The sequence below is a fragment of the Suncus etruscus genome, chromosome 7 (assembly GCF_024139225.1).
Source record: "Suncus etruscus isolate mSunEtr1 chromosome 7, mSunEtr1.pri.cur, whole genome shotgun sequence".
Lineage (NCBI taxonomy): Eukaryota > Metazoa > Chordata > Mammalia > Eulipotyphla > Soricidae > Suncus > Suncus etruscus.
In genome coordinates this window covers 50445024-50468828 of record NC_064854.1, presented here as the reverse complement: position 1 = coordinate 50468828, position 23805 = coordinate 50445024, and the positions used below count along the sequence as shown (strand labels likewise).

The window sequence follows — 23805 nt, the reverse complement described above, 5'->3', positions numbered from 1 at the left end:
CTCATACATTCTCAATATTAGGACAGTTCAAAATGTAGTTATTTCTCTAACTAAACTCATCACTCTTTGTGGTGAGCTTCCTGAGGTGAGCTGGAACTTCCAGCTCTTTTTTCTTTTGTGTCTGAAAATTATTATTACAAGGGTGACTTTCATTTTTCTTAAAACCCATAGATGAGTGAGACCATTCTGCGTTTTTCTCTCTCTCTCTGACTTATTTCACTCAGCATAATAGATTCCATGTACATCCATGTATAGGAAAATTTCATGACTTCATCTCTCCTGACAGCTGCATAATATTCCATTGTGTATATGTACCACAGTTTCTTTAGCCATTCGTCTGTTGAAGGGCATCTTGGTTGTTTCCAGAGTCTTGCTATGGTAAATAGAGCTGCAATGAATATAGGTGTAAGGAAGGGGTTTTTGTATTGTATTTTGGTGTTCCTAGGGTATATTCCTAGGAGTGGTATAGCTGGATCGTATGGGAGCTCGATTTCCAGTTTTTGGAGGAATCTCCATATCGCTTTCCATAAAGGTTGAACTAGACAGCATTCCCACCAGCAGTGGATAAGAGTTCCTTTCTCTCCACATCCCCGCCAACACTGTTTATTCTCATTCTTTGTGATGTGTGCCATTCTCTGGGGTGTGAGGTGGTATCTCATCGTTGTTTTGATTTGCATCTCCCTGATGATTAGTGATGTGGAACATTTTTTCATGTGTCTTTTGGCCATGCGTATTTCTTCTTTGTCAAAGTGTCTGTTCATTTCTTCTCCCCATTTTTTGATGGGGTTAGATGTTTTTTTCTTGTAAAGTTCTGTCAGTGCCTTGTATATTTTGGAGATTAGCCCCTTATCTGATGGGTATTGGGTGAATAGTTTCTCCCACTCAGTGGGTGGCTCTTGTATCCTGGGCACTATTTCCTTTGAGGTGCAGAAGCTTCTCAGCTTAATATATTCCCATCTGTTAATCTCTGCTTTCAATTGCTTGGAGAGTGCAGTTTCCTCCTTGAAGATGCCTGTAATGTCCTGTAGTGTTTTGCCTATGTGCTGTTCTATATATCTTATGGTTTTGGGGCTGATATCGAGGTCTTTAATCCATTTGGATTTTACCTTTGTACATGATGTTAGCTGGGGGTCTAAGTTTAATTTTTTGCAAGTGGCTATCCAATTGTGCCAACACCACTTGTTGAAGAGGCTTTCCCTGCTCCATTTAGGATTTCCTGCTCCTTTATCAAAAATTAGATGGTTGTATCTCTGGGGAACATTTTCTGAGTATTCAAGCCTATTCCACTGATCTGAGGACCTATCCTTATTCCAATACCATGCTGTTTTGATAACTGTTGCTTTGTAGTACAGTTTAAAGTTGGGAAAAGTAATTCCTCCCATATTCTTTTTCCCAATGATTGCTTTAGCTATTCGAGGGTGTTTATTGTTCCAAATGAATTTCAAAAGTGTCTGATCCACTTCTTTGAAGAATGTCATGGGTATCTTTAGAGGGATGGCATTAAATCTGTATAATGCCTTGGGGAGTATTGACATTTTGATGATGTTAATCCTGCCAATCCATGAGCAGGGTATGTGTTTCCATTTCCGTGTGTCCTCTCTTATTTCTTGGAGCAGAGTTTTATAGTTTTCTTTGTATAGGTCCTTCACATATTTAGTCAAGTTGATTCCAAGATATTTGAGTTTGTGTGGTACTATTGTGAATGGGGTTGTTTTCTTAATGTCCATTTCATCCTTATTACTATTGGTATATAGAAAGGCCATTGATTTTTGTGTGTTAATTTTGTAGCCTGCCACCTTGCTATATGAGTCTATTGTTTCTAGAAGCTTTTTGATAGAGTCTTTAGGGTTTTCTAAGTAGAGTATCATGTCATCTGCAAACAGTGAGAGCTTGACTTCTTCCTTTCCTATCTGGATTCCCTTGATATCCTTTTCTTGCCTAATCGCTATAGCTAGTACTTCCAGTGCTATGTTGAATAGGAGTGGTGAGAGAGGACAGCCTTGTCTTGTGCCAGAATTTAGAGGGAAGGCTTTCAGTTTTTCTCCATTGAGGATAATATTTGCCACTGGCTTGTGGTAGATGGCCTTCACTATATTGAGAAAGGTTCCCTCCATTCCCATCTTGCTGAGAGTTTTGATCAAGAATGGGTGTTGGACCTTATCAAATGCTTTCTCTGCATCTATTGATATGATCATGTGGTTTTTATTTTTCTTGTTATTGATGTTGTGTATTATGTTGATAGATTTACGGATGTTAAACCAGCCTTGCATTCCTGGGATGAAACCTACTTGATCGTAGTGGATGATCTTCTTAACGAGGCATTGAATCCTATTTGCCAGGATTTTGTTGAGGATCTTTGCATCTGCATTCATCAGTGATATTGGTCTGTAATTTTCTTTTTTGGTAGCGTCTCTGTCTGGTTTAGGTATCAAGGTGATGTTGGCTTCATAAAAGCTATTTGGAAGTGTTTCTGTTTGTTCAATTTCATGAAAGAGTCTTGCCAAGATTGGCAGTAGTTCCTCTTGGAAAGTTTGATAGAATTCATTAGTGAATCCATCTGGACCTGGGCTTTTGTTTTTCGGCAGACATTTGATTACTGTTTTAATTTCATCAATGGTGATGGGGGTGTTTAGATATGCTACATCCTCTTCCTTCAACCGTGGAAGATTATAAGAGTCCAAGAATTTATCCATTTCTTCCAGGTTCTCATTTTTAGTGGCGTAGAGTTTTTCAAAGTAGTTTCTGATTACCCTTTGAATCTCTGTCATATCAGTAGTGATCTCTCCTTTTTCATTCCTGATACGAGTTATCAAGTTTCTCTCTCTCTCTTTCTTTGTTAGGTTTGCCAGTGGTCTATCAATCTTGTTTATTTTTTCAAAGAACCAACTTCTGCTTTCGTTGATCTTTCGGATTGTTTTTTGAGTTTCCACTTCGTTGATTTCTGCTCTCAGCTTTGTTATTTCCTTCTGTCTTCCTATTCTTGGGTCCTTTTGTTGAGCATTTTCTAGTTCTATTAGCTGTGTCATTAAGCTACTCAGGTAAGCTCCTTCTTCCTTCCTGATGTGTGCTTGCAAAGCTATAAATTTTCCTCTCAGTACTGCTTTTGCTGTGTCCCATAAGTTCTGAGAGTTTGTGTCTTGATTGTCATTTGTTTCCAGGAACCTTTTTATTTCCTCCTTGATTTCATCTCGGACCCACTGGTTATTGAGCATGAGGCTGTTTAACTTCCAGGTGTTAAAGTGTTTCTTCTGAGTCCCTTTGGAGTTCACAAATAATTTCAGAGCCTTGTGGTCAGTGAAGGTAGTCTGCAAAATTTCTATCCTCTTGATCTTATGGAGGTATGTTTTATGTGCCAGCATGTAATCTATCCTGGAGAATGTCCCATGTACATTGGAGAAGAATGTGTATCCAGGTTTCTGGGGATGGAGTGTCCTATATATATCCACTAGGCCTCTTTCTTCCATTTCTCTCCTCAGGTCTTGTATATTCTTGTTGGGTTTCAGTCTGGTTGACCTGTCCAGTGTTGACAAAGCCGTGTTAAGGTCCCCCACAATTATTGTGTTGTTGTTGATATTATTTTTCAGATTTGTCAACAGTTGTATTAAATATTTTGCTGGCCCCTCATTCGGTGCATATATGTTTAGGAGAGTGAATTCTTCCTGCTCTACGTACCCCTTGATTAATATAAAATGTCCGTCTTTGTCCCTTACAACCTTCCTGAGTATAAAGTTTGCATTATCTGATATTAGTATGGCCACTCCAGCTTTTTTATGGGTGTTGTTTGCTTGGATAACTTTTCTCCAGCCTTTTATTTTGAGTCTATGTTTGTTCTGACTATTCAGGTGCGTTTCTTGTAGGCAGCAGAAGGTTGGATTGAGTTTTTTGATCCATTTAGCCACTCTGTGTCTCTTAACTGGTGCATTTAGTCCATTGACGTTGAGAGAAAGAATTGTCCTGGGATTTAACGCCATCTTTATTTCAAAATTTGGTGTGTCTTTTGGGTAGTCTTGTCTTAGATTAGGTCTTTCAGTTTTTCTCTTAAGACTGGTTTTGTGTCTGTGAAGTTTCTGAGCTGTTTTTTGTCTGTGAAACCATGTATTCTTCCATCAAACCGGAAAGTGAGTTTTGCTGGGTATAGTATTCTGGGTGAAGCATTCATTTCATTCAGTCTTGTCACAATATCCCACCACTGCTTTCTGGCATTGAGCGTTTCTGGTGACAGGTCTGCTGTAAATCTCAGGGAAGCTTGCTTGAACATGATTTCCCCTTTTGATCTTGCTGTTTTCAGAATTCTGTCTCTATCTGTGGGATTTGTCATTGTGACTAGGATGTGTCTTGGGGTGGTTTTTCTGGGGTCTCTTTTGGTTGGTACTCTTCGGGCATGCAGGATTTGATCACATATATTCTTTAGCTCTGGAAGTTTCTCTTTAATGATGTTCTTGACCATTGATTCTTCCTGGAAATTTTCTTCCTGGGTCTCTGGGACTCCAATGATTCTTAAGTTGTTTCTGTTGATCTTATCATAGACTTCTATTTTCGTCTGTTCCCATTCTTTGACTAATTTTTCCATTGTCTGCTCATTTGCTTTAAGTTTTTTGTCCAATCTCTCCTGCTGTATGGAATTGTTATGTATCTCATCTTCCACAGCACCAAGTCTATTCTCAGCTTCTGATACCCTGTCCCAGAGCTTATCCATTTTGTCATTCACTTCGTTTACTGACTTTTTCAGTCCTGTTAGTTGACATGTTATTTCAGTTTGGAGTTTTGTCATTTCTGCCTTCATATTTTCTTGGTTCTTATTAGTGTTCTGTTCAACTCGATCCATGGTTTCTTGGAGTCTGTTGAGCACCTTCCATATTGCTAGTCTAAAGTCCTTATCTGAGAGGTTGATTAGTTGTTCAGTCATTATCTGGTCCTCAGAATTGTCATCTTCATTCTCTATGTCTGATGCTGGCCTGCGTTGTTTCCCCATTGTCACACTTGTATTGTGGGTTTTTCTACGTGTTGTGGTGGTATTCATTGTCTATATGATGTAGGCAGCACACTCCTCTGGCTCCTCCCTTTCTGGATGGGCTGACTTGCCTCTAAGGGAGGGGAGTCCTCCGTGGATGAAGCCTCACACTGGGTCAAATCTTAGGCCCGAGCATGCAACAGAGAAGACAGTCCGGAGAGAAATGTTTGCTTCTGTGATATAGCGCCGTTCTTAGTGTGATTTTTCCTTCTTGTTGCAATGGAGTTCTTTCCTTAGAAAGAGTGCACGGCCGCGTAGCGAAGCGGAGCGGCCGTGCTCCTCTGAGCCTCTTTTTGCCCCACTCGCAAGAGTTTCACGCAAGAGGACAGTAGACAGACATATACAGGTCACACTCACAGTCTTTCACAGCTGAGCCCCACTGGGCCGGTGTACTTTCGCGGATTTTCCCCGCCTGGTGTCACACACAGGGAGCCAGCTTTTGCAAAGGTTAGCCGGTTTTTATGCTCTGAAGTCCCTCCCTGAAAATGGCGTCTGGGCGAGCGAGGTTTCTGGAGGCTCTTTTTGCCCCACTGGCAAGAGTTTCACGCAAGAGGACAGTAGACAGACATAGACAGGTCACACTCACAGTCTTTCACAGCTGAGCCCCACTGGGCCGGTGTACTTTCGCGGATTTTCCCCCCAGGGGCAATTTCTAAGCACTTAGCCAGGAGTAACCTGGGTTCAGTCTCCAGAATCCCATGAGAGCATCCAAGCAGTCAGTAGTGATTCCTTAGTTTAGAGTCAGGAATAACTTCTGAGCATCACTGTGTGTGTCCAGAAAGACAGCTCAAAGGACCGGAGGACATGCTTTGCATCTCTGGCACTGCATTATCCCTGCTTGGTGTCTCTGCAGGTTGGAAAGGCATCCCGGGCCATGGGCACCCACTGTGGGGGTAAGGGAAAACCTTTCTAGGTCCCCCTGAGAGACTGTAGGTAGCTGAAAATCTTCCAATCTCCTTAACCACGACGTCCTTCCCAAGCTCAGTCCTGGAACCTGGAGAACTGGGCCCAGAGGTACAGGCGTCCTCCTGGCTACCTGAGTTCTCGCTTTTATGAAGGGATGTTAACGAAAAGCATCTCTTCCTCTGTCTTGTTCCCAGAGTCTCCAGTTCCTTCCTCTGCCCCCAGAGCCTGCGTCAGTCATGAGGTTTTGCTTTCTTGACTTTAGGTTTGTGAGTTAGATATTATTGTCTATAATTTCCCAAATGATATTTTTGTCTGTTCTCAGGGTTTTTTGCATGGGCGCATCATAGGCAAAATACTAGGTTTATAGAAGGTTCCATCCATTTTGGATGGGCCCTCAAGTTGTTTATTTACACAGGGAGGGTCTCTGCCTTAAACATTTTGTTTTGGTTTGTGACTTAAGCTCCCATCTATAAATAGTCGACATCAATTTCAGACATCTTATGGACTTCAGACCGGATTAAGAACTTGGACTAAGTTCAAATACCTATTGATCATCATTGCAGTGGCTCCCCACTGTGCAGAGGGTGTATGTGCCACTTCTTCCGAAATAAAGGCCTAGTTCAATGCCCTCAAAGATGGGCTTTCTGGTCTACCTGAACTTGAATGAAAATGGAGCTGGAGAGATAGCATGGAGGCGCGGCGTTGGCCTTTCATGCAGAAGGTCATTGGTTCAAATGCCGGTATCTGCCAGGAGCGATTTCTGAACGTGGAGTCAGGAGTAACTCCTGAGCACTGCCAGGTGTGACCCAAAAACGACCACCACCACCACCTACAACAACAACAAATAAAGAAAAGGTGCTTCTCCTTGCCTGCTACACAACCTTTCTGGTGTCTCTTCGAAAGATCTATGTACGTCTTAGATTTATCTTGTCAGGAGCTTGTAGTTGATTCCTTGATACATGTTTCTGGTTTTAGACACCCTGTGCTTAGGTTAGAAGTTTTTCTTTACATTTTCCTGTGATGCGCTTATGCAAACAGCCGCTCTTTTATTATTGACTAATTTTTCTTTTAATAATTGTAGACAATATTGTTTGTTTACTAAAAACAAAAGGGGGAATTGTTGTGTATGTAAATATTTTGGGGGATTACTATGTTGCTCACCCTAATCTGATTAGGTGATTGTGCCCTACCCTGGGGTGTGACCTGGCATTCTGCCCCCACCCTAGGGTAGGACCTGATTCTGCTTCCACCATTGGTTGGTATCTGATCCCACCATTGGGTGGGACCTGACTCTGGACTATAAGAGCAAGGGTCTGTGGAAGGCGAGAGGCTTTTGCTGGCTGGAACTGAATCTGAGTCTTTGGACTTCAGTTTTGTCCATCCGAATAAAGCAAATATTTCCACGAGCCTGATTGTCTGCGAGCTGTTTACCCGCCGTTTCACCTCAGAACCGTGGGCTAGACAGGGTGGCAGACACGTGCTCCGAGCTGGAAGAAAAGGGCCTCATTCTCCATCCCTCCATCAGTCAACCTCTTCAGGGGCTGTCCTGCTACAGCTAACTACAGAAGATTGACTTTGACAACCATGACTGGGCAGAACTTATCCTGGGACCAATAAGAAAGACCCTTGTCTAGGCTTCAGCCTAGGAATTGTACAAATAATCAAGATCTCTAATTCCAGAGGTCTGACTTTGACAACTGTGACTGAGCAGAACTTCTGGAACCATAATGAAAGACTATCCTAGGATCTGTGCAAAAACCAAGACCACTAATTTCAGAAGACTGATTACAACAACAGTGATGGAACAGAACTTCTAGAACCACAAAGAAAGAATCTATCCTAGGCTTCATTCTATGACCTGTGCAAATATCAAGATCTCTAGTTACAGAGGCTAGATTTTATCATCCACAATTGAGTGGAAAGTTTCCTGGCACCATAGAAAGACCTTGGGGTGTGAAAATGAGCATGTATGGAGCCTGTAATTGTTCCCATGACAGTATGCTTCAGGGGCAGAGAAACCCTGTTTCTCTTAAGCCAAGGGAATTCCTTTTCTAATTTCCCCAATACTTACTGTGCCTATGCAAAAAAAACAACAAAAACACAAAACCTGCCATACTAGCCCTCCTTCCTCTTTTTTTTTTTTTTTCGTTGTCATGGTTATTATTTGGTTGTTGTTTTTTGTTGCTGTTGTGCTTTTTTGTAGTTGCTGGTTTAGGTTTTTATGTTTGTTTTTGTTTTGTTTTATTTTTCTTTTTTTCCTTTATTCTTTCGAATTGATATTTATAACCTCTCGATTGATTCCTCCCAGTTTTTTTTTCTTTTTTCTCTTTTTTTCCTAACAGAACCACATAACTTGAATCATCTTATTCTGCCTCATAAATTGAGGGGGAAATATGGATGGTACCAGGACCAAACAGTCGTATGAACATTGAGTAGAAATAAAAAATGATAAGACTTAAAACCCAAATCCAAAGTTAACCAGTTCCAGTAGCAGTCCAGGGGCAAAGGCAAAAACCAGTTCCAGTAGCAGTCCAGAGGCAAATAGGATGCATGCTGGGAACAGGGGTGGAGGGAGGACAACACTGGTGGTGGAAATGCTCTGATTCATTGTCACTGTCTACCTTAAATATTACTGTGAAAGACTCATAATTCACTTTGCTCACAATAAAAATTTAAAAAATTGTTGATGTAAATCACATATTAATTTCAGATCTGCAACATAATTCAATATCAAAGTCTGCATAGTATTTCTAGTTACCATTCATCATTTTATGAAGTTAGAGATTTCTCTTTCTGTTTATAAAGAGGTTATCATAAGAACTTTTACAGTTTACTCTCTTGACAAGTTTTAAATATGCAGTACAGTGTTTATTTTTCTTTGTTTTTGTTTTTTGCTTTTGGGTCACATTGGTGGTGCTCATGGGTTATTCTTGGCTCTGCGCTCAGGAATCACTCCTGGTAGACTCATGGACCAAATGAGATGCTGGGATCAAACTCACTGGTCAGCCACAAGCAAGGGCACACCCTATTGGTTGTGCCTATTGCTTGGCCACAGTACAATTTATTGACATTTATTGACTGTTGTCGATATCCTAGATTAACATTTCTATTAACTTACCAATAGATGGTTGTTCATTTTTATTGTATAATAAATATTTTGAGTGATATTTTTGCCACAAAATATACTTCACTGTTATTGCTGATTGTTATGTGTTTGTGCTAACATGATTTTGCCTTCAGGTTGGCATGGACAAAGCCCTTAATCAGCTTTCTGTGCCCTTGGGACAGTTACGGGAAGAGGTTTTGGTAAGTTCTAAAATAATACTAAACAGTTTACCATAAAGCATAGATATACTTGTTCACATACTCTAAGAATTTTTTAAATTTTCATTTCTTTAATATTGTAACTAATTTTTAATGGTGAGGCTGGAGAGTTAGTGTGGTGGTCAGGGCACTTGCCTTCCCAGATTTAATCCCCAGTACCTAAGCCTTCCAGGAATGATCCTTAAGCACAGAGCCAGGAATAAGCTCAGAAGAAAATATTTTTTTAATGTTTCATGATTATGTACCTTCAAAAAATTGGTAAATTACCTCTGTTTTTTGCATGTGATATTAAAATTTAAAGCATATTTGATTTGGTGATGAGAAATTTATCAGAGTACGAAATTTTAAGATATTGGAGAGGAGTTGGAGAGAGAGTACCAACAATAAGGCACTAGCCTGGCATACAACTGAATTGGATTTCGTCTTGCCACTGCATGTGTCCTCTAAGTGCCAAGGGTCACTCATTTGCTCAGAGCCCAGAGTAGCCCCTGAATATGGCTGGTTATGGTGCCAGCCTCCCTCCCTAAATGATAAATATTGGGGAGGAGAAGGCTATTTCAACTTGTTAATGCCACCTCATTTACATTCAGTTATCTTTTTTATATATATATGAAATCTTTACATGTAAATAGAGGAATAAATTTTGTTATTAGGTTTGCTAATTTCATATATGTTTTTTAGGCAGTAGTTTTGGTACCTAGAACAGTCCACAATAGCTATTTAATCTTCAATGTCAGTAACATAAATATATTCCCCAATAAGCACTATTTACATATTCCTCTGGGAAAATATCTATGGAAGAGACTATGTTAATGAGCTATGAAAGAGGAGTCTGGGGAATCTCTTTGACAGAAAAAATGTACTGTTTTCATTGAATGCCTATATTCTCATGCTCCACAACTTCCTGCTTCCTTAGCTTTGACATAATTTGGAGTTTATGGTACACAAATAAGTATGTCACCAGACATAACCTTGCCATTTAATGTCCTAATGCCTAACCCAGAGACAGTGTTCGAGGCTCTCTGTGAGTAATATGAAACACTCAGCATGCATGCAACTTTTTAAAAAATGAAGATTAATGTAAATGTTGATACTGAAAAGACCATTGGATGAGGAGTCAGGAAAATTCATAATTCTACAGCTCCTCTGCTTCCATTAGTAAAAATATTTGAATTTTTATGTCTTGGTTGATGTTTTTATTTATTTATTTTTACAGAAGTTTAAGTAACTTCTTGGAGATAAGAGAAATGGTTTTTGTAGTTTATTGTAATCATATCTACTCTGGTCTTCTGCTCTGAATTTCATGGATTGCTGTCATACACACATGCAGGCTCTAACTCTTATACCCTGCCAAAATTTTTTTTATTTTTTATTTTTTTGGGGGGTTTTGGGTTTTTGGGTCACACCGGCAGTGCTCAGGGGTTACTCCTGGCTCTATGCTCAGAAATCACTCCTGGCAGGCTCAGAGGACCATATGGGATGCCAGGATTCTAACCACTGACCTTCTGCATGCTAGGCAAATGCCTTACCTCCATGCTATCTCTCCGGCCCCCAAAATTATTTTTTATATAGTCTTTCATATTCACCAACAAAAATTATCTTTTTTTGATCAGAACTTAAAAGTTGAGCTACTCTATGAGTATCTAAGACAATTAATGACCAAAATGGTTTCTATGATGTTTATTGAATCTTCATTAATTTACAGAGTAGGTGACATTTAATAGGTATTTCATGAATGTTTAATGAATGAGTGGACTTATCTTTTTGTAGGATTTTATGATTTATCTAGTTTTATCTTTGTCTTTATTACCATTGTTTTGCCCCTACTTCTTAATATCTCTAATTCCTGGTCATGTGTCTTACCTTTCTATTTTGCAGTTTGTTCTGTTTCTTGATTTTCAGTATTCCTCATTATAAAGAACATTTATACTGATATGTAATGCTTAAATAATCTTTATATCTTCAAAATGTAGAGTCTAGTCTAAAGATTTCATTTTAAGTCTCCAAAGTAAATTCTGTAGGACACCTGGGTTTATGTTTCATGACTTATGTATGACTCCTGACAAGTGATGTACTCAATTCTTTATTTCAGACTTTTGTCTATAGTAAGTCCTGCAAAACACAGATTATTAGATTCTAGCCCAAGTGGCATTTTATTAGCTAATTTTTGGGCCATACTCAGTAATGCTCAGGGGTTACTCCTGGCATGCACTCAGAAATTGCTCCTGGCTAGGGTGACCATATGGAATGCCAAGAATTTAACCAGGTCTGTCGTACATCTGCCACGTGCAAGGCAAATTCCCTACTGCTGTGCTATCGCTCTGGCTCCATTAGCTAATTTTTTAATACATGGATTCAGATTATCCTTTCTTGGCTATGACATTCATTGCTTTTAAAAAGTTCTTTTAGCTTTTAACTCTTGTGTGACCTTAACTTTATTGTTTTTTGTCCCTAAGTTATGATTACTCTTATTTGTGCCTGATGTGTTATACCTGTATCTGTATAATCTTAGCCTATAAATACTAAGTAAAACTTAGCTTATAAATACTAATTAATGTGAATTACTTAGTGAATATTGAATTAATGTGTTTAATCAAAATGTTACATTTTTTAATACATTTTTTTAAATTATTTTCAAGAGTCTTAGGTCATCTGTCAGTGAAGGAATTCGGGCAGTAGATGAACAAATATCTAAACAAGAGGACATTAGGAAAAAAAAGGTATATTTAAGTGTCATATGGTTAAAAACATGGACTCATTGTGTGAAATAGTCTGATTTTACTTCTTTTGGGGTCTGTGCAAAGAGCAGGTCTGCTATATGTTTATTAAAGTAACTTAGATGAAACCAGTAAAGTCTAGAGCTAGAGCTGGGAACCAAATTTTCTCAATCCCAGTCCTGCTAATAAAAGGACTGTGGTACATTTTACATGATGAAATAAAATTCTTAGTCCTCAATTTAAACATGACAGTTAACATTGACTTTAGCATAGACATTTTATAAACTATGAATCTTAGATCATCTCATAGTTCTCAGTATTATGACATTTTTTACTTATAGCTTTCCATGTCCATATATTTGTTTATTTTAGTGTCCTATTGAAATTATAAGACAAATTAAAGGTGTTGAGTGGTCACAAAGTTAAAATTCCACATTTTTTTCCTAAATAATGGGAAGTAATAACTAACATCTATAAAAACACTTTGTAATATAATAGCACGGTGTCTCTCAGCACCCCTCAAAAGAAGTTATTTATATTTCAGACATTGGGGAATAGGTGTGACTTTCTACAGCAGATTTTATCTGTCTGTGTATCTATCTACCTATCTATTTAGCTATCTATTTATCTATCTTTTGGTTTTTGGGCCACACCCTCTGATGCTCAGGGGTTACTCCTAGCTATGCATTTAGAAATTACTCCTGGGAATTCATTGTTGCATAGAAATATTCAAAATGTAGAATGTTTTAGATTTGTTATGTTGATTTTGGGTTTTTGTATTTTTCATTGTTTAGAATGGGAATATAAAATAATTAGCATTAAAGATCATGATAACTTGTCTCTGTTTTCTGCTTAATTTTAATTTTATAGATATGTGTGTTGAGGCTTATACAAGTTATTCGATCAGTTGAAAAAATTGAAAAAATTTTAAATTCTCAAAATTCTAAAGAAACATCTATACTAGAAGCAAACAGGTAAGATTTTTTTTCTAAATACATGTAAATTAAAAATTTACATACAAGGGCCAGAGCAGTTGCACAACGGTACGGTGTTTGCCTTGCACACAGCTAACATAGGACGGACCGCGGTTCTATCCCCTGGCGTCCCATATGGTTCCTCAAGCCAGGAGTGATTTCTGAGCACAGATCCAGGAGTAACCCCCGAGCATCACAGGGTGTGGCCCAAAAACCAAAAAAAAAAATTACATACAAGCTAAAAGGATAATTGTTGTGGGGTTAGAACTCATTTCTGAAAAAAGATGCAGATTAAACCTTAGTGTTTTAATGTAACCTTAATGTTTAATGTAACTCAAGAAAAATTAAGTGCATGACTTGGTATAATTTATAATGTGTTATTTTAAAATCTTTCTTTTTTTGAAATATATTTTTTATTTAAGTAACATGATCATAGTTGGGTTACAGTCATAACAAGAACACCCCCCCCTTCACCAGTGTAACATCCCCTTCCTGTATTTGAGACAGGCATTCTACAGTTATTTGTTTTTTAGTTCAGTAACTTGTATTTTTTTTTCCTTAAAGGATAAGAGTAAAAAAATATAGTAAAGGTGTGATAGTGGCAATCACCGTTGTTTGCATAGGTCCAGAAAAATGGGGAAAATGGAAAAAAATCCTTGACCTGATTACAAAAAGGCCTCACCCCAGAAGTTTATTGGCATAAGACCGACTCTGGGTTCCAGGCATACCAGTCCGTCCAACCCGAGTCATTCTCTGTGGTCCCGGTGAAACTTTTTCACACTTTAGCTATTGTTGGTATCAGATTCTTATATTTAAAGACTCCGGATTCTGTGCATTTCTTTCATCGATGTCAGGCTGATGTGGAGCATCCTCTAGTTTCAGCATACCATTAAATGCGAAGCGATTTGCCCTGCATGCAGACTGTTGCTGAGTCGTCTGGGTGGTTGGGATCACTCTTTGGAGTAAGTCAATGCCAAAGCAGTGGTAGGTCTTCCCTGATAGAGGCTTGGATCCTGGTAATGTTATAGACAATTGTGGTTGTTTCCATAGATGGTATCCATTGTTCAGGTGTGTGTGGGCGATGCCCATTCTTCTGAGGCCTAAGCCAAATCATTATGCCAATGTTCAGGGTAAAAGGCCTAATTACATTACCAAATTTGTGTTCCCATCTCTATTAGATAAGAACTTGTTTCCCATTTTAATGTGCCTATGCAAAAGAGAAGCAATGCCACAAGATATTGTTGGTGCATCTGGGGGCCGACGAATAAAGTCCAACATTCCCCGTAACTTGGTTCAAATTTGAAATCTATAGAAATACTCTTCTACCAGTATTGCTTATACAACATATCTCAAAGGGGGAAAAAATCAAACAATCAATAACAAGTCCAGTGGGCAAAATTGTCACTATATGAGGATGTTCGAAAAGTGTTATAGATGTTAAGGGAATACATCTGAGATATACAAAGGAGATACACGTGTCCCTTTTATGTTTTAGAAGTAGTCAAAAGGGAGGGGGTTGTTTCCGAGATACTACTTTGGTCTGTGATTTGGACAAGCGAAGAGCAAATGGAGCCATGTCCTTCCCTTGTTGCCTGCTGAAGCTTCCGACTCCCCGAGTCTCCTTTACTTCCTAATTGCTAGAAGTTGAAAGTTCACCAGTCCCCTCCCAGCCCCTTGCAGGAACAAGAAAGCCTGGGGTCTCTTAAATTGCACCTCACCGGAATCTACTTGCTGGGACCCTGAGCAGGTGTCCAGGAATAACCCTGGGGATGGGGAGGAAGGAGAGAGAAGGCTGTGGGGGGAAGCCGAGGCTGCATCTTCACCTTATCTTGGCCAAAAAGCCTACAGCATGCAACCTTGCCGTGATGCATTGCCTGCTGAAGCTTCAGACTCCCCAAAAAATTACTGTGAAAGATATGTAATCTACCTTGGCCAAAACAAAAATCATTAGTACAGAAAAATGGTTAAATGTGGGGTAACAAGAGATGGGAGTGAGGGAGTAAAGGAATAAAACAAGCTCCTGGACGGCTTTCAGATTATGACAAGCAGAGGAAACACAGTGATAGCGCCCCCGCACATTTTCACAATGGACAGGTTTAATAAGGAAACTTCCCTGGTAAGTCCTAAAGCCAGAACCTATTGTGCTGCTATTCCTACCTCGCTGGCTTGCCCAGCCATGTGGCCAGGAAAAGCCCTGGAGTTCCGGAGAAAGAAGGTAGAGGGTGCTGGGGTGACCCATGACCCGCACCCCTTCTTAGGCCTGGTTAAAGAGGCCTTTGGCATAGCGGAGGGCTGCCAAAGGCCATGGTGGCAGAACCTCTCAGCTCCCAGGAAGGAAGGAGATCCTTCCCGAGCTAGAAGGCCGGAAGGTCAAAGCCCCCACCCCAGACCCTCCCTTTGGAGCCGTGAGGGAAATGAGGAAAGCCTAGGGAAACTAACAAGCTCCTCCAAGGGATGCACCTCGCTGGCTTGCTCAGCCATGTGGCCAGGAAAAGCCCTGGAGTTCCAGAGGAAGGAGGTAGAGGGGTGCTGGGGTGACCAATGTCCCGTACCCCTTCCTAGGCCTGGTTAAAGAGGCCTTTGGCATGGCGGAGGGCTGCCACATGCCATGCTGGCAGAACCTCCCGGCTCCCAGCTACTTTAAAATCTTTATGGCTTGTTTTATTCTTGGGTTTTGAACTCAGGGATCATTCTTGGTAGGGAATTTGGGGACTATGTAGGCTGCCAAGAATTGAACGTGGGTTGGCTTCATACAGTGTAAGTGCACTGCTTACTGCAATGTCACTCAGGCCCTTAAAAACTTAGCAGTTTTTGGCTATTGGTTCCATTATATTACCTTTCAGAGTCATTTTACTTTCAACAGAAGATTTTTATTTTTGGAGATGCCTTAACTGATTCTTACTGATTTTTCAAGGTGTATAGAGTAGTTTAATTTTTTTTTAGATTTTATGATCAGAGTAAGACTATTGATGTATCTTGAGAATCAAAATACATTAGCATTATCTCATTAAGAAATAGTATAGGGTACTTCTAGATGAAATTTATTAATAGGAAAGAAAAATCTGTAAGAGGAAAATGATGGGACTAAGGTGATATACAAACATGCATACTTATTGAACCTCTGTTTCAATCTTAACACCACGTGGACCTCTAAATATTCCTAAGTATAGCCATGGAAGTTCCCAACCACTGCTGCTTATGATCTTGGTTTTTCCCTGCATTACTGGATCCAATCAGGACTACATTTGGGGGCCCTCAAATTCATTCTGGTCCGGTTGGATGAATACACTAGAAATAGCCCCGGAATACAATACACAATGCTTAGAAGGCCAAAGAAAGATGACTATTTCCTTTATTACACTGTGACTGTCCTAATATGTTTCCATTCTGATTTTAGGATAACTAGATATATTAATGAGTCAGGAAATGAATTGAGTAGTTTTTCAACACTGGCGAAAAGAGTACATCTTTGAACAGCATGTACTAACTGGGCAGCCTGAGTCAAGATTCTTCAATTTTCTGTCATTTGTAGCATGAGAGTAATTGTAACTGTTCTTGTAATGTTATCTGATAATCATTAAAGCCAGCATCTGGCATATAATAGAAATTAATTCATGTCTAATGAGGTCTAATATATCCTAAAGTCATATTGAACACCATGTCATTCTTCTATAAACCATGTCAGATAATCTAACTAGACTAATAGTTGATATTAGTGATCAACTGAAGCCAAAATCTTCTATTTCTTTAGCAGCATGAACAGAGCCTTTCAAATAGTCCTCACTGAACATCTAATATTTTTTTCTGTTTTCTGATAATTTATTACTAATTTTTGTCCCTTTTCTTAATAGAATACTTAAGAGATTTACACTTCTATCCCAAAGTAAAAATTTCCACTGAAAGCACATCTCTGAAAGATGTTATTTTTGGAAACATGGTCTAAAATAAAGGCTTTTGGAGCTTGAATATAGCAGGTTTGTGCTGATAGAGCTTCTGTGTTAGTTTTCACTCATTGAACTTGTTGGAACTTCTACATATCTTTCTCCATTGGGTTTTTGCTCTTTTCCTTTCTTATCTGTCTTAAAACAGTGATAGGAAGTAAATTTGAGTAGTGTGAAATTAAATGAGGACCTATTTCAACTGCAAAGGTAAACTTGTAGGAGATGTGGAGCTGGGTCAGATGAATGGTGGAGTTCAAGTGTGAAGGCTAGAGATTCAACTCACATGGAAGGGTGGGTAGGTTAGGTTAGATAATTTATAAATATTAAGTCTATGTTATTTAAGAGAATTAGGAATGAACCTTTCGGTTTGGTCTTGTTGGCAAATATGCTTCCTTTAAACAAATGGTTTTTCTTTTTTTTTGTTTTTGTTTTTCTTAATTTCTTTTTAATTTAGGCACTGTGAAGTTACAAAGTTATCATGATTATGACAATCTTAATGAGTGAGAGAAGAATACAGGCAGGGGTTGGGAAGGAGGGAGGGGGGCATTGATGTGGGAATGTTTCACTGGTGAAGGGGCCTGTTCTGTTTATGACTGAAACCCAATCAACAAAGTTGTTCATGATTAGGTTTCAAGCATACTATGTTTCAACACCAGTCCCTTCACCAGTATATACCTCCCTCCACAATCTCTTTGCCGCTCTTTTGCCACCCTCCCACAGCCTGCTTCTTAAAGGTTTTGCACTTTAGATGATAAGATTTTGCACTTTAGATTATAGTACTGTTGCTGATGGGGTTTCATACATAACACTTTACCACCTTTCAGCACCACATCCTTTTGGTTGACTGCTTCCCTCCACCGTATACATGTTGCCCCTCTCTGTCCAATTGCTCAGCCCCAACCCTTCCCCACTGAATATCAGTTCCTAAGTTCTTTGTTTCTATAATCATTGGGTATTTTTTTTTCCACCATTAAGTTTCTTTATAGCCACATATGAGAGACAGTATTCAATTTCAGTCTCTCTACCCTTTGGCTAATTTCACTCAGTATGATGCTCTTCAGGTTTGTCCATGTAGCAGCAAACTGCATGACTATTTTTTCTTATGTAATATTCCACTGTGTGTATGTACCAAAGGTTCTTTTATCTAGCCATCTATTCTTGGATACTTGCCTATTTCCAGATTTTGCCTATTGTTGATAGTGCTGCAAGGCAGTTAGAGATGCAAATGTCTTCTCTCCATTTTATTTTTGGACCCCTGGGGTATATTAGAAGTGGAGTTGCTGGGTCAAATGGAAACTCCATTTCTAGATTTAAGAATATCCATATTGCTTTCCCAAAAAAGTTTATCAATTGATGTCTATTAGCATTGAATGAGAGCTCCTTTCTCCCTGTATTCAAACCAGCACTGGTTGTTCTTATTCTTTATATATGCCAGAATCTGTGCAGTAAGCTGGTTTCTTTCTCCCCACATCTGGGTTCTGGCCATCTGTATTTCTTCTTTGAGAAATATCTGTACATTTCTTCTCCCCATTTGGGGTGTGTTATATGTTTTTTTCTTTTTAAGGTCTATCAGTACCTTGTATATCTTAGATATATTAGCCCTTTATCTGATGGGTATTGGGTGAATAATTTCTCCCATTGCATGGGTGGCCTTTGTGTCCTAGACACTTTTTTCTTTGAGGTGCAGTAGCTTCTCAGTTTAATGTAGTCCCACTTGTTTATCTCTGCTTCCACTTCTTTGGACAGTGGTGTTTCCTCCTTGAAGAAGCCTTTAGTTGCAACATTATGGAATGTCCTTTTTTTTTTTTTTTGGTTTTTGGGCCACACCTGGTGACGTTCAGGGGTTACTCCTGGCTATGCGCTCAGAAATCGTTCCTTGCTTGGGGGACCGTATGGGATGCTGGGGGGATCGAACCGCGGTTTGTCCTAGGCTAGCATGGGCAAGGCAGATGCCTTACTACTTGCACCACCACTCCAGCCCCATCAATATCATGGAATGTTCTGCCTACATTTTCTTCTAAATATCTTGTGGTTTCAGGTCTGATATCAAGGTCTTTAATTCACTTTGATTTGACCTTTGTGCATGATGTTAGAGGTCTGAGACTGCTCTTTTTGCATGTGGCTGTCTAGTTTTCCCACCACCACTTTTAGAAGAGGGTTTCCTTATATTGTTTTGCGTTTTTTGCCCCTTTATCAAAGTTTAATTGATTGTATGTCTGTGGGACATTCTCTAAGTACTCAAGTCAATTCCATTGATCTGTGGGTCTGTCTATATGCCAATGCCATTCTGTTTTAATGACTATTGCTTTGTAGTGCAATTTAAAATTGGGGAAATTGATACCTCCCATCTTCTTTTTCTGTCGGGTTGCTTTAGCTATTCATGGGCATTTATTATTATAAATGAATTTTAGGGGTGTTTGATCCACTCATTTGAAAAATGTCATGGGTATTCACAGAGGTATTGAATTAAATTTGTACAGTGCTTTGGGAAGTATTACCATTTTAATGATGTTAATTCTCCCAATCCATGAGCGTTCTATGTGTCTACACTTCCTTGTGTCCTTTGTTTTTTCTTAAAGCAGTGTTTTGTTGTTTTCTTTGTGTAGTTCCTTCACCTCTGGAGTTAAGTTGACTCCAACGTATTTCCATTTCTGTGGCACTGTTGTGAATTGGATATTTTTTCAATTACTTCTTTATCATTATTTGTGTATAAGAAAGCCATTGATTTTTCACATGCTAATTTTGTAGCTTACCACTTTGCTATATAAATCTATTGTTTCTAGAAGGTTTTGGGTAGTCTTTAGGGTTTTCTAAATATAGTACTAAGTCATCTGCAAACAGTGAGAGCCTGACTTTTGTTCTTTCTTATCTAGATGCCCTTGATACCTTTTTCTTGCCTAATTGCTATACCGAATATGAATGGTAAAGGCAGCAGCCTTGTCTTGTACCAAAATTTAGAGGAAAACATTACAGTTTATCTCCATTAAGAAAAGTATTTGCTATGGCCTTGTGGTAAATGGCCTTGACTATATTGAAAAAAGTTTCTTCCATTCCCATCTTGTTGAGAGTTTCTTTTATCATGAATGGATGTTGGACCTCATCAAATGCTTTCTCTGCATCTATTGATATGATCATATGGTTTTTATTTTCTCTTTTTTATTATTACATATTACTTATTAGTTATTACATATTGACTTATTTGCATATGTTACACCATCTTTGCATCTCTGCAATGAAAACTACATGGCCATGGTAGTTTTGATGAGACGTTGGATCCTGTTTGTTAGTACTTTGTTGAGAATCTTTGCATCTGTTTTTGTCAGCAATATTGGTCTGTACTCCTTTTTTTTTTTTCCTGGCATCTCTGTATCTATGTAAAAACTATTAAGAAGTGTTTCTGTTTTTGGAAAAGCCTAAATTTCCTGGAAGAGCCTTGTAAGGATTGGTATTAAGTTTTCTTGAAAGGTCTGAAAGAATTCTGTAGTAAATCCATTTTGTCCTGGTCTTTGGTTTTAGGGAAGACTTTTAATCACCATTTTAATTTTTTTCAATATTGATGTGTTGTGAAATCTTTGGAGTTTATTATGTCTGTTGGTCTGTCTTGTCTTAAATTAGACCTTTCAGTTTGTCTTTTAAGGCTGATTTTGAGTCTGTAAAGTTTCTGATCTGTTGATTAATTATGAAGCTATGTATTCTTCCTTCTAACCTGCATGTGAATCTAGCTGTGTGAAGTAATCTTGTCTAGATGCTCTGGGGTTACTTTTGGCTATGTGCTTAGAAATCACTCCTGGCTTGAGGGACCATATGGGATGCCGGGGGATCGAACTGTGGTCTGTCCTAGATTATACGCATGCAAGGTAAATACCTTAATGCTGCACCATTGCTCTAGCACTAGCACTGTCATTTCTGCTTGTAGTTTTCTCATTTCTGCTCTGATATCTTCTTGTGTTTTATTGACTGTCTATTCCATTTTTTTGAACTCTTTTAATATCATCACCATTTCATCTCCAGAGTCTTTATCAGAGAGGCTCTATTACTACCATCTTGTCTCATTGCTCTCTCATTGTCACCTTTGCAGTCAAGCAGTGTTTCTTGTGTGTTTTGTGGTTAGTTGACTAGACTTAGAATGTCTTTGTGTATTCATCATTAGATATGACATGGTGAAGAAGTGCGCAGCTGCTTATGTCTTTATATATTCATGGTAAGATATTAAGGGGTGAAGAAAAGCATGGTGCTGGGCAGAGCAAAGCTGAGTGACTATCAGCCTTCCCCTTCCACTTCACTGGCATCCTGACCTTAGGGACTAAATGGTGATCCTGAGTAACAAAGAGGTGATTAATGCCATGTTGTCTCAGCTTCTTGGGACCAAGGCTAGGTACAGCCAAGCCTAAATTGTAGCAGCTTCCCCTTCCACATTGTAAAGATCCTGACAGGGGGTTGGGGGGACAAATGGTGATCTCAAGTAACAAAGAGATAATTTAATTTTTTGGAGGGAGAGTTCTCTAGGAACCAACTTTGGAAAATCTTGACTAACTTGCTGGTGGTTAAAATTTTAAGCTCTATGATGCCAGGGACCCTGGGCCACTCTACTCGTGCTTGATGGTCCCTGTGCCATACCTTGCATTGATCAGGGACTTCATGGCTTTACCTAGCAGTACTTAAAGGGCCAAGAGTTAATCCAGGGTTGAGTTCTTCCCTTGCTATCTAATCCTTGTATTATCTTCACTGTTGTTTTTAATTCCTATGCTTCAGATATAGGACTGCATAGATACTTAGGGACTCCAAATAGCATTTTATTTACCTAATATAGATTGCTTTCTTCACTTTACTGTTTGATCTAGACACAGACTGTTCAAGGAAGTGGCAAAAAGCTGATTGGATTGGCACCTCTGACTTCTGTCCATCTGTGTTGATTTCTTAGACACTGTGGCTGTCCAGGTAGCAAGCTAGCCTCAAAAGCTTGAAAGAGAGTGCTCCTTGGCCCTTATACTAGGTACCTTCTTTATTTCCTCCCTTTCATCAATTACACTATTCATAATGAATTAGTAATAGAGCAAAAGAAAAACTGTTAGGTCAACTCTGTGCTTGGACATGGGATAGATAAGCATATTTCTTGAGACCATGTTTTGCTCTTCTCTACCAAGCTGTTCATGTTACAAGCTTTATAAGTCTGTCTAAGCCTAGCAGGATAGTTTCTGCTCAGGCACATATTTTCCCTAGTAGTATGTTTCCCACGTAAGACTTTGTTTTTCTTAGAACATTTCTTGCTTGGGCCTGTGTTTTCCCATGTTTGCTTTAATCAGGACTCTGTTCATGTCTTAAGGCCAATATTTAAAGGGTGATTTAAAGTACTTTATATTTTTTGCATTTACCTTTCTTTTGAATGTCATCAATACTTTGCAGTGTATTTTGAAGAAAAAAAAGTACATTTTATTACACTCTTGCAGATTTGAAAAGAATTTCCTCTCACTAAAACTAGGGTTTATAGATTAATAGCTGTTTTATCTTTTAGTAAGTTATATTTAAAGTAGGTCTTTACTATTTAAGTTGAAAGCAATCTATTTAAGGTATTTCTTTTTTTTTTTCTAGAGGGCTATTTTGTTTTATTGGTTGAGAGTATTGGGTATTTTAGATTATTAGATGTGTTTTAGAAGAAGAGAAAAGTGAGACAAGCAGAAGAGAATTAAGGTGTAAATAGTAGAATAGGACAAGAGAGTGAGAGAAAGGAGGTAGAGGGTAATAAGTGGTAGAGACTAGGTGTTGAAAACTCAGAATTGCCCACACTGATTATTCCTGTACTTCTTTTGCCAAAGCTAGGTTAGGAAAGCCTAAGCAAGCCTAGGCTTAGAATATGCTTTATATTAGGTTCAGAGTGAAAAGATACTTTTTATTCTACCTTGTATATAAGGAGAACCTTGTATATATATGAGAACACAGTTCCAGAAGAAGTCAAATGCAGAAATCATTGTTGAACACATTGCAGCTCTTGGATAAGTGAATACAAAACACATTGCCGTTTATCACTTCATGATTCTCTTAGAAATTAAGACACTTTAGGAATTAAATTTCTGTCATTTTCTCTACTAGCCCACTTTTAACTGGACAAATTTTGGAGAGAATTGCCACTGAATTTAACCAGTTGCAGTTTCATGCTATTCAAAGTAAAGGCATGCCTCTTATGGACAAAGTCAGACCAGTAAGTACTGTATAGATTTTTGCACTTTATTTGCGATTTTATTTAGTTTTGTTTAACCTAGTAATACTCCCTTGAGTATCCAGTAGTCGAACTACTTAATTTTGAAGATGACTTTTTAATAATTTTTAATATTTGAATATTTTATTTGTTTTTCTATTTTTTGGTGCCTGCCTCCTAAGTATACAATGTGTACAGCATACATTGATATATTGTATATGAACACAAACATTTCTCTAACTTATAAAAGTGAAATTAGTGGCTGGAGCGATAGTACAGCAGGTAGGGTATTTGCCTTGCACACAGTGACTCAGGTTTGATCCCTGGCATTCTATATGGTTTTCCAAGCCTGCCAGAAGTAATTTCTGAGTATACAACCAGGAGTAACCCCTGAGCGCTGTTGGGTGTTGCCACAAACCAAAAAAAGAAGTGAAATTAGTTCTGTATTTTACATTATAGGATATAGTTGGAATTTATTATTTCTGTCAGATTTATTCTGACAAACTAATATCAGAGGAAAATAAGTTTGTTTCTCATATTGAAATCTCTTCCTAAAGTCTACTTTGATAAAGCAAAATTTATGTATAGACTATGAAGATGAGCAATCGTTGTTGTCCAGGAAAAGACTTTAAGCCTAAAACTTAATTTACATATATTCTAATATAAGATTTGTCTTATATATATTAGCATTTTTTAAATTGTTCTAATTTGTTTCTTTTATAAATACAAATGTTTATGT

General features: G+C 38.5%; 1 protein-coding gene across 1 annotated transcript in view; it reads left to right on the top strand.

The window, feature by feature from the left end:
- Nucleotides 1-23805, top strand: part of COG2 (component of oligomeric golgi complex 2) — a 90135-nt gene that overhangs the window by 20151 nt on the left and 46179 nt on the right. Inside the window, exons 3-6 of the mRNA XM_049776457.1 lie at nucleotides 9158-9223; nucleotides 11881-11961; nucleotides 12829-12932; nucleotides 22961-23069. Coding sequence (XP_049632414.1) covers nucleotides 9158-9223; nucleotides 11881-11961; nucleotides 12829-12932; nucleotides 22961-23069 — 360 coding nt within the window. The remainder of the gene's footprint in view (nucleotides 1-9157; nucleotides 9224-11880; nucleotides 11962-12828; nucleotides 12933-22960; nucleotides 23070-23805) is intronic.